Source organism: Oncorhynchus clarkii, chromosome 8 (assembly GCF_045791955.1).
Source record: "Oncorhynchus clarkii lewisi isolate Uvic-CL-2024 chromosome 8, UVic_Ocla_1.0, whole genome shotgun sequence".
Taxonomy (NCBI): domain Eukaryota; kingdom Metazoa; phylum Chordata; class Actinopteri; order Salmoniformes; family Salmonidae; genus Oncorhynchus; species Oncorhynchus clarkii.
Genome location: NC_092154.1, coordinates 18,870,062 through 18,881,884, shown reverse-complemented (window position 1 = coordinate 18,881,884; position 11,823 = coordinate 18,870,062). Strand labels below are relative to the sequence as shown.

Genomic DNA, 11,823 nt, shown 5'->3' with positions numbered 1-11,823 from the left:
GTTTTAATGTAGGCCTTTTTTATGGCAAGAAAATTCCAGAATGTTCCTCAGCAGTTATCAGTCTTCCTGTTCCAATGTGTGTTCCCATTTTACAACCGGATGTAACTAGAAGGGATGTATGCGATCTATTACGTGCACAGTATTTATAATATGTCTTTCCAAAGCTTGAATGTGTGAATGACATGCTTGGATTGAGTTATTCACACTTAACAGCTTCTTGGATACTGCTGAGTTCTCTCATCGCTCCTCTCACCATTACTAAGTGTAGTTTCTGAGATGGTGGCAGAGAATAGAGCACTTCTAATACGGAGGCACTGACCTTGCTATTATCTATTTAGCGCTGACTTAAAAAAATATATATATATAGTGTAACTTGCACAGCGTTTCCTAAGTTAGGGGTCGAGACACCATGTGGGGTCGCCTGATTTGAAAATGGGGTAGTGAGATGTGTAATAAGCAGTTGTAAACAGCTGTAAGTAGCTATTATTAGTGGAACATCTAATGACCAAACATACACTGATTGGAATCTTGTTGAAAAATAAAAAAATATAATAATAATAATAACATTTTATTTTTCTGAGAGTGTTTGATGATGATTGTATACAATGTAACAATACAACGCCTATCGCACGTGCCCTGTAGGCCTAGTCATGCAACCAGACATTTACGCCTCTTTATGGCCATTATCCATTTCAAATGGAGCTCGAGATAATGGGCGTGCCCTAACGGAGGACCGTACCCAATCCTGTCCATACTACTGGATGACGGGACTGTCAGTTAACCGGGATACCGACAGAGGTTTTAGTGACGCAATATTAGAGCCTACGGTGGACCCCGACAGTGGCAATCAAAATTATCGTTCTCAGGATAACATAAAGATTAGGGTAGAGCTATAGGAAAGAATATCAAATGACAGACAATCAACTTGTTTAAAGCCCGTTTTGAGTCATGATTCTGTCTGGTAGGCCAATCCAGCCGTTTTTTATTTTGCTGCGAAATCAATTCCTTGCTAAACAAGGCTATAACGATATGCGGAGGAGCTACATTTTACTTCACTGCTTTTGTTGAATTGTGTAGGTGGCATTCGCCGTTTGTCGCTCTGTAAACAATATTATTTGATTACACTTGTTAATTAGCGTGCAATGAGAGATGAATACACCTCGAATATGTAGTTGTGACGTCTGACTTCGAGGAATTACAAAAAGCATCTGGACAGCGAGATGGATCAACAGAAAGACTATGAAACAAGCAGCGTGAAAGGGTCTGTCTTAACTGAAACCCAATAACGATATTGGTCAACCTGAGACTTTGGAAGGAAAAAGGTAATTTAACTTTTTCTAGACCGAGGATAATATAATCGAAATAAATACTTACTGAAAAGTGGTTTCAGTTAATACAATGCAAACATTTTAAAACAATTATGTTTTATTAAATTAATATTAGGCTATCATCAAACAAGCATAATAATAATACTGTTATCAAAAATAACCCAGTAGGCTTATAATTTTAATTTGTATGGGTTTGTTTCAGTCCCTGTATATCGCAGAATGTATAGGCTATGAAATTCTATAGCCTCACAATCAATAATTTCATGTGATGAGATACTATTTTAATAGGCCGGCACATAATGGCTGACTGTAGGCTATTATTGCAGAAAATGCATCAAAAGGAACGTTTATACATTTTAATCACTGTAGTCATGTCGTTTAATCACAAATTTCTACACCTCTTACCATGTTAATGTTGACTACTATTATTTGTAACTTTACAACTGTATGAATTACTATGAATTTATTATGTTTTATTTCCCTATTTGATAACTGAACAACATTATCCAGCTCAGTAACATATGTGTAATTCAAATTCAGACACTCCAAAAGATAAACGCAATTTCCATTAACTGTATGGTTAGCAGCATAACTTTTGCGTCTCTTAGAATCATCTAAGGCTTTAAGGACCATATGATACATCAACATGATCATTTGCAGTGGTTAATGAAAGGCTCAACATTGTTTTGAAAGAGATCCAAAGCATTCAGATAGGTAGGCCTAGTGGCTGGCAGCAGGTCCCTGTTGCTAGGTTCCACAACTACTCAACATGCAGTGTTATCATTGACTTGCAAGGTACCAGGCAGTTCCTTCTTACCAGTTACTATGGTTTCTGTGGATATGTACAGTACCAGTCAAAGGTTTGGACACACCATTCCAGGATTTTTCTTTATTTTTACTATTTTCTACATTGTAGAATAATAGTGAAGACATCAAAACTATGAAATAACACATATGGAATCATGTAGTAACCAAAAAAGTGTTAAACAAATCAAAATACATTTTATATTTGAGATTCTTCAAATAGCCACCCTTTGCCTCGATGACAGCTTTGCACACTCTTGGCATTCCCTCAACCAGCTTCACGAGGTAATAACCTGGAATGCATTTCAATTAACAGGTGTGCCTTGTTAAAAGTTAATTTGTGGAATTTCTTTCCTTAATGCGTTTGAGCCAATCAGTTGTGTTGTGACATGGTAGGGGTGGTAAACAAAAGATGGTCTTTTACCAAATAGGGCTAAGTCCATATTATGGCAAGAACCGCTCAAATAAGCAGAGAGAAATAACAGTAATAACAGAAGAGACTGCGTGAATCAGGCCTTCATGGTCAAATTGCTGCAAAGAAACCACTACTAAAGGACACCAATAAGAAGAAGAGACTTGCTTTGGCCAAGAAACACAAGCAATGGACATTAGACCAGGGGAATTATGTCCTTTGGTCTGATGAGTCCAAATTTGACATTATTGGTTTCAACCGCTGTATCTTTGTGAGACACAGAGTAGGTGAACGGATGGTCTCCGCGTAAAGCTTGGAGGAGGAGGTGTGAGGTGTGATGGTGCTTCGCTGGTGACAAGGCACACTTAACCAGCATAGCTACCACAGCATTCTGCAGCGATACGCCATCCGATCTGGTTTGCGCTTAGTGGGACTATCATTTGTTTTTCAACAGGACAATGACCCAAAATACACCTCCAGACTGTGTAAGCACTATTTGACCAAGAAGGAGAGTGATGGAGTGCTGCATCAGATGACCTGGCCTCCACAATCACCTGACCTCAACCCAATTGATAGTTTGAGATGAGTTGGACTGCAGAGTGAAGGAAAAGCAGTTAACAAGTGCTCAGCATATGTGGGAACTCCTTCAAGACTGTTGGAAAGTATTCCTCATGAAGCTGGCTGAGAAAAAGCCACAAGTGTGCAAAGCTGTCATCAAGGCAAAGGGTGGCTACTTTGAAGAATCTAAAATCTATTTTGATTTGTTTAACACTTTTTTGGTTACTACATGATTCCATATGTTTTATTTCATAGTTTTGACAGTTGCATCAGCTGCATCCTGAAACAGTCTTATTCTACAATTTAGAAAATAGTAAAAAATAAAGAAAAACCCTTGAATGAGTAGGTGTGTCCAAACTTTTGACTGGTACTGTACATGTACTCTAATCTCTTTCTAGCTCTTCCATCACATGCTTTAAATGACTGTATTCTGCTGAATATCTGAAAATGGAAGAATACTGGCCTAACCACCAATTCATGTTTATTCTATTTGAAAGTGGTCAGTTAAAAGGTTGCTTTTATGAGTCAGCCGTGTGTGCATAGCTGCCAAATGGCTTTTGGGTCATTCTGTATGAAAAGGGGACAGATACTGTAGGCCATGATTTTCCCTGACATTTAGCTCAAATAATAGTTTTTTGGATTACTGAAAGCCTCTGTAATGACAGAATGGCCCATATCCTCCATTTCCCTCGCTACTTGTATAATTTGTATCAGGAATTATGTAGAAACAACATTGTTTCCACGTCACTTCAATGAAATAACGTGGAATAGATGTTGAATTGATGCTTGTGCCCAGTGGGAATTAGAATACAAGACTGCTACACAGTGCAGAATTGGTGTGACTGTATCTATCAACAATGCCTGCCATAATATCCTCATGAGGAGAGCAGAGCATGATGATCAATCAGTGTCAGTGATAGGAGGCAGACCTAGATTTCAGTCTGAGGTTTGTTTGCACACATCCTTTCGGTCTTAATCAGAATATAGCACACAACCCACCAGTCATTGTATTATCACCTAATAATACATATGTTCCTGTTCTATTCTGGCTAGCCAGTTTATCTCATTAATTAACCATTTTATTCTCTCCCTTGGTGTGGTGAGGTGACTGACAATTCTATTGATGCATAATGATAAATAGATAGAATTTGCCTCAAGGTTTCAGTCTAGCAACAGCCATCACACAATAATATCCTCCGTGCAGTGTACAAATTAATGTTAATGTAGAAAAAAAGCAGGCCAATTTACATTTTACTGTAGGTTATTTAATAGGCCTTGAATCCGCTTTATCACTTTGAATGTATCACTTTGTGTGTTCAACCCACATGGAATGACTAAAAATAGAAATGAGAGAAAGAGCACATTTGAAAGTGCTGCAGGAATGTTAGAAAATCACACTTAGAGAGAGAAATAGTAATGGCGCCTTGTTGTAGGCACTAACAGAGGCTTTATGCCTCGATCACACATACAGCGTTATTGCGCAAAATGGTACACAGCATCATCTGGATGTGTGCAACAAAAGTTCAACATTCACATTCTGCTACCATTTACTGTCAAGCCGTCTACGCATACAGTTTGATGCATGCGTTCAATAAATCCAACGTATTCACCACACAGAACGCACTGCAACTGCCTCTGTAATGCAATGCTGCAAGGCAAACACAACGTTCCATTGGAAATTAATGTACTTTTGGTGTACCAAAATGCAATGACACTGTTGGTGTGATCGAGGTGTTACTCCGCCATGGCTCCTCCACAATTAATGTTTTTTGTTGGGGGGGGGGGTTGGATAAACGCCTAAAATATGGTCTCTGGAAAAACACATGCTTAGGAGATCTTATGTTTTCTTCTATGACATCATATTCATCAGCTAATGACACTATGAATTTTAAAGCACATATATAATCAAAACCACACTGCTAACCTTAGTGCCTGACCCTAACCTTAAATGAAGACCAAAAAGCACATTTTTGTTTTCATACATTTTTACAATATGGCCAATTAAGACTTTGCAGCTGGCGAAACCCTCAGTTCTGCCTCCAGGACAAGACTCATGACAATAAACGTCAACCTAAAATATGTCATCAATTTTTTTAAAGATCTCCCAAACCTGTGTTAAACACCGAAAGTAAGGTCTGAGGTTATCCCAAAACCCCATTCTTTCACAATTAATTCCCCCCATATGAATGGCTGAATGAACCAGAGGTTTCATTTCCATTTTTTAGTACTACAAGCTGGCGAGCTCTATGGATGGAACTGCTTATAGTTTGGTGGTTACAACATTTTCTGTTTGAGGTTTGCCGTGGAGCCATTCTAAATGATACCAGCCTGTCTAAAATAACAGTATCCAATGTTTATATAAGCGATAAGCCTTTTTTATTGCAGTCTTGAGTTGTCCCCATAAAAACATTGACTTGGTCAGTGACATGGTTTGAGAAATTGCTCCCTGGCATGGTTTAATTAATGCATGAAATTGCTATGATATTTTGGAGATGGAGAGCAGTGGTAAGTTAGTTGTTTGGCCTGCTTATAATAGTGTAGTAACCGGGCTTACATCTAAATAGCTAAACTCCAAGGACTGAAGTCCTTTTAGCCCTTACAATACAAGTTCTGGATATAAACCATATGCCAGACAAAGTACCAACAAGTAGTCTTAGCCTTATCTAAATAAAGTATGGGAGAGTGGGGTCAGTTGAACCAAATAGGTATGATGTGCCACCAATGTTTCTAGGAAAGTATACCAAATATTTAGGAAGAGGTCATCATTTCATGGAGTCTGAAGGAATAAACCACATGGAAAAAGTGGTAAGCAAGTTTGGTCCAAAAAACAGATTTTCACCAAGTCAAATGAATTTGTTGTGTTAGAGGTTTCATGATGCTTTTATCTAAACCAAAGTAGATAATTTAAATATTGTTCTATACATAATTTGGGGTCTATATAAGCTACAATATGAGGTCCTAAACCTAGCATGAAAGTCAATCCTTGTAGCTGTGTGAGCTAATATAGTCAAAACGTTTTCCTTTGGACAGTTGAGCCAATGGCCATGGGGTAAGTTGAGGGTATGGCAAGTTGACCAAATGTAAGTGTTTTCTTCCCAGGTGTAATGCAAGGCATTAATCGCAGGAATATGACGTCAAATCAAATTTTATTTGTCACATGCGCCGAATACAACAGGTGTACCTTATAGTGAAATGCTTACTTGCAAGCCCTTAAACAACAATGAAGTTTGAAGAAAATACCTAAAAAAAGGTAGGGGAATAATAACAAATTACTAAAGAGCAGCAGTTAAATAACAATAGCGGGGCTATATACAGGGGGTACCGGTACAGAGTCAATGTGCGGGGGAGTATTATGGCTTGGGGGTAGAAGCTGTTTAGAAACCTCTTGGACCTAGACCTGGCGACCCGGAACCACTTGCCGTGCAGTAGCAGAGAGAACAGTCTATGAATAGGGTGGCTGGAGTCTTTGACAATTTTCAGGGCCTTCCTCTGACACCGCCTGGGGTAGAGGTCCTGGATGGCAGGAAGCTTGGCCCCGGTGATGTAATGGGCCGTACGCAATACCCTCTGCAGGATGCTCTCGATGGTGCAGCTGTAAAACCTTTGGTGGATCTGAGGACCCATGCCAAATCTTTTCAGTCTCCTGAGGGGGAATAGGTTTTGTTGTGCCCTCTTCACGACTGTCTTGATGTGCTTGGACCATGCTAGTTTGTTGGTGATGTGGACGCCAAGGAACTTGAAGCTCTCAACCTGATCCACTACAGTCCCGTCGATGAGAATGGGGGCGTGCTTGGTCCTCCTTTTCCTGTAGTCCACAATCATCTACTTTGTCATGATCACTTTGAGGGAGAGGTTGATGTCCTTGCACCACGCGGTCAGTCTCTGACCTTCTCCCTATAGGCTGTCTCATTGTTGTTGGTGATCAGAAAGGCCAGCATCTCGGAGTCGCCTCTTCCCTGTTGACGTTGAGGCAGGTACTATTTAATGAAGCTGCCAGTTGAGGACACGTGAGGCACCTGTTTCTCAAACTAGACACTAATGTACTTGTCCTCTTGCTCAGTTGTGCACCGGGGCCTCCCACTCCTCTTCTATTCTGGTTAGAGCCCGTTTGCGCTGTTCTGTGAAGGGAGTAATACAATGTTGTACGAGATCTTCAGTTTCTTGGCAATTTCTTGCACGGAATAGCCTTCATTTCTCAGAACAAGAATGGACTGATGAGTTTCAGAAGAAAGTCTTTGTTTCTGGCCATTTTGAGCCTGTAATCGAACCCACAAATGCTGATGCTCCAGATACTCAACTAGTCTAAAGAAGACCAGTTTTATTGCTTCTTTAATCAAGACAACAGTTTTCAGCTGTGCTAACATAATTGTAAAAGTGTTTTCTAATGATCAATTAGCCTTTTAAAATGATAAACTTGGATTAGCTAACACAACGTGCCATTGGAACACAGGAGTGATGGTTGCTGATAATGAGCCTCTATATGCCTATGTAGATATTCCATAAAATAAATAAAAAATGCAGTTTCCAGCTACAATAGTCATTTACAACATTAACAATGTCTATACTGTATTTCTGATCAATTTGATGTTATTTTACATTTTCTTTTCTTTCCAAAACAAGGACATTTTTCAGTGACCCCAAGCTTTTGAACGGTAGTGTATGCAGATATCTTTGTTAGAAAGAATAATGTATTTCCCTTGACGGAGTGATGCTGAATATAAAACACTCAATTTACCCCACTCTCCCCCATGTAGGCTAGGCATTCTAACATCTGTAAAACACACTTCTTCTGGGAAAATAAATTACCCGTGGCATTAAAAGGGATACATAAATACGCAAAAAATCTCATTAAATCTTTAAATTAATTCTGTACACCAGTTACACCAGCTGATTGGCAGAGTTGAAGTGGAGTTACCTCCAAATGGAAACCTAAAAATGAGAGACAACAACTGTTATGTTAGTGTTGGGAAGGCCATGTTGTTTGTAGGGAAGTGCAGTATTTACTGATGATGGAGAGAAGTGTGGCAAGTACAGGGAAGATCCTTGCCAGTCCCATATGAAGTTGGTAGCTTTTAGCAGTTTTAATGTCTTCTCTGTGCCCTGTGTGCAGTGTCAGGGTAGGATTTTGCTGACTGACTTTTCCCCACAAGGGCCTTCCCTCCCGTCCAACACTGAATGGATTAGAGGCTTTAGTGTCTCATTCACTGTAACACCGAAGGGATTTGGAGGGAAAGGATGTTCTCTCAATCTCTGTTGATCTCCTTTCAAAGTGCCTAATCATGGAGACAGTGAATTACGTGCAGATCAATGTGTATATGAACGTTTCAGTTTGACAAATGCATTGAAATAAGTCATTTAATTTTATACATAATATTGTCTTTTGAGGAATGCAACATTTTAAAACAAAGAATACCCATTTTAAATGTATTATTATTATGGAAAAACAGACAAAGCTATTTAGACATTTATGTTTCTGTGTTGCCTCCATTTCCCTCTCCGTCTCCCCAGGATCTCTCCTCCATGCTAAGATGCTGGCTTCTTCAGGACTAAGAAATGCATCCGAGGTATCATGTTTGGCGAGAGAAGAGCTCCAGTAACGATGCCTAACCCCAAGCCTGCACCCCTTGGGGAAGAATGGTTTACTCCACTGTCGTTCCCCCTGTGGAGGCAGGGGAGTCCAACAACGCCAGCCTCTGCTGCCTCGTCATGAGGCTGCTGAACCTCTCTGACCACCTCCTCCAGGGCCAGCCTGACATGGAAGACATGTCCATGCAAAACAGCTCCAATGGCATCTCCTGGTCACCTCTGGACCTGGTCACAGTCACGCCAACATCTGAGGCCCAGGATAGTGTGCAGGGCGTCAGCCTGCCCCTCCAGGTGTTCTTCTGCATGGCCATGGTCTCCATCCTGCTGGTGGCCTTCCTGGGGAACGTGGTGGTGGTTCTGATGGTCTACCAGCGCGCTGCCATGCGATCCGCCATCAACATCCTATTGGCCAGCCTGGCCTTCGCAGACATGATGCTAGCTGTCCTCAACATGCCCTTCGCCCTGGTTACTGTGGTGACCACACGCTGGATTTTTGGGGATGTTTTCTGCCGAGTGTCGGCAATGTTCTTCTGGCTCTTTGTCATAGAGGGCATGGCTATCCTGCTTATAATAAGCATAGATCGGTTCCTGATCATAGTCCAGAAACAGGACAAGTTGAGTCCCCACAGAGCCAAAGTGTTCATAGTCATCACTTGGACTCTCTCCTTCTGTTTCTCTTTCCCACTAGCCACAGGTCACCCTTCTCTCCAGATCCCCTCTAGAGCTCCACAGTGTGTTTTTGGCTACACCAGCGAGCCGGGGTACCTCGCCTACGTATTGCTCCTCATGATGGCCTTCTTCTTCATCCCCTTCATGGTCATGTTGTACACTTTCATGGGGATCCTGAACACCATCCGGCACAACGCTGTGCGCATCCACAGCCACCCGGACAGCATCTGCCTTAGTCAGGCCAGCAAGCTGGGCCTCATGAGCCTGCAGAGGCCCTTCCAGATGAACATAGACATGAGCTTCAAGACACGTGCCTTCACCACCATACTCATCCTCTTCTCGGTGTTCACCATGTGCTGGGCGCCCTTCACCGCCTACAGCCTGGTTTCCACCTTCAGCAGCCCCTTCTACCACAAGGACAACTTCTTTGAAGTCAGCACCTGGCTCCTTTGGTTGTGCTACCTCAAGTCGGCCCTCAACCCTCTCATTTACTACTGGCGGATCAAGAAGTTCCGCGATGCCTGCCTTGACCTGATGCCCAAGTACTTCAAGTTTCTCCCTCAGCTGCCCGGCCACACGAAGCGGCGTATCCGACCCAGCGCTGTGTACGTGTGTGGGGAGCATCGCTCTGTGGTCTGACTTGGAGGACACAGACTTCACTGCCATGTAGGTTTTGTTCGACCATTTATCCAATTTGCTCTCACCAGTCAAATTCATGAGGAGTTGTGATTGCTGTTTCGACAAGGACAGTATATTTTAGCTGTGTTGAATTTGTTTACAAAGCATGTAAATTAACTGCTTCTGTGGTTTTAATTATGGTGAAAGGCAGCCAGGCTATTACATTTTTTTCCTTGATATTTCTGTTTGATTGTTTTGTGCCTATTAATTAGTCTATGCCAGTCAGAATGCTGCTACATCTGCTGAAAATGTGCTATTTCAGTGTACTGCACTTAGGCCTCTCTTGAATGTAATAAAACATTTACATTTCTTACCATGTTAATACAGTCTTTGGCATTTACTTCTGGTTTGGTTTACTTCTTTATAACTCATGTTAGATTTTTGACTTATACTGTACTTCTGCAATTATACTATGGTTTACACACATCATAAAAAAGGCAAATAAATGTAGAAAAAGGTTCCTTAGCAACCCACAAATGTTTGTATTTTTGATTTTTTTTGCTGCAGTCTATTTGTTTAGATTGACTCAACATGGCCTTGAATCCTATTTGTGTTTAATGTACCATGCACTCTAGAGACGCATTACACCAGGGTTTGCCAAATGGTGGCCTGCGTGCAGTTTTATTTGGCCCCCAAAATCTTCTTAAAAAAAATATTTTATATCTTCATTGTTGTGCATAAAAGACTAAGAACCTCAGAAAATCAGCTCCCAGAGATTTTCATTTTTGATATCTGTTCGTAAGTATTCCCACGCATGGCATGATCTAATACAAACGTATGCAAGGTTAGAAATGATGTTTTAGTCTAATATTATATGTGCGTGTGGTCAATTTGCAGTCTACAAATGATTTGTAATTATTTTCCGTCTCCCTGATCATCCGCTCAAGAAAATAATTGGCCCAAGGCACATCTCTGCATCACCCAGTGGTGTCTCTTTCCTGTCAGCCCCTCCACTGAGTGTCTACACACGTGAAACGTTTCCACAGTGCATTTATGCATGATCTCACCATACACTTGTTTCCATAAGTCCGCCTTCATCTTGGCTATTGATATTAGCTACACACTTCAATGTTGCATTGGTCACACTGCTTATAAAACAGTGTTGAATATGGTAATGGTATATTGCCAGTCAGTCATGTCTGATGCCTGGACTATTTGAAGGTGTTTATGCACACGGTTCTGTTTGATATGCTAACAGGTTTTAGTGGAATTCTCCTGATGTATTTAACATTCAACTGGGTTAGATAGTAATAGGTAAACAACTCATTTCTGTTAATACGAACTTCAATTACAAAAGCAAAAGGTCATCTCTGCAGACACATTTGGGTCATGGTCCCAGGCATTATAGTCTAAAACGGATGCCAGACTCTGAAAGGTCAACGGGTTGATTTCCAATGTGGACATTTAGCCTCAAAGAGACGTTGGCCTCTGCAACCCTTTGTAGCTGGGCCAGGTGAATTTAGATACATTCAAAATAACATAGTTGTACCAAGGCGATTCTTTTCAGCTTGAAGAATATAAGGGATGGTGTTCTTAAATCAGCTTCCTCTCTGGAATTCATTATTCTGCCAGCAGTGACTAATGAGCGTGCTAAGGGCTTTCAAGCTCACTATAAATCATAGCTCCGAGCACTATTACTAAGCAACAGCTACTTGGGGGTGTCTCAAGAGAAGGTGGATCTAGTATTGTTCAGTAAAAGGTGTTGTTTTCTTCCTCTTAAGGAGCCTTGTGTTTAAATAACATGCATTATAGAATGTGTTGAACATAACACGAATGATATCCAATTAT

General features: G+C 40.9%; 1 protein-coding gene across 1 annotated transcript; it reads left to right on the top strand.

Moving 5' to 3' along the window:
- Positions 1-829: 829 nt before the first annotated feature.
- Positions 830-10,357, top strand: LOC139415059 (probable G-protein coupled receptor 63). Its single transcript, XM_071162821.1, has 2 exons — positions 830-1,322; positions 8,611-10,357. Exon 2 carries the CDS (start codon positions 8,737-8,739, stop codon positions 9,994-9,996), a length of 1,260 nt encoding a protein of 419 aa, XP_071018922.1. The 5' UTR covers positions 830-1,322; positions 8,611-8,736; the 3' UTR covers positions 9,997-10,357.
- Positions 10,358-11,823: the final 1,466 nt, after the last annotated feature.

Excerpts from the sequence above, each read along its gene's own strand:
- LOC139415059 (XM_071162821.1), top strand. The coding sequence starts at position 8,737 with ATGGTTTACTCCACTGTCGTTCCCCCTGTGGAGGCAGGGGAGTCCAAC.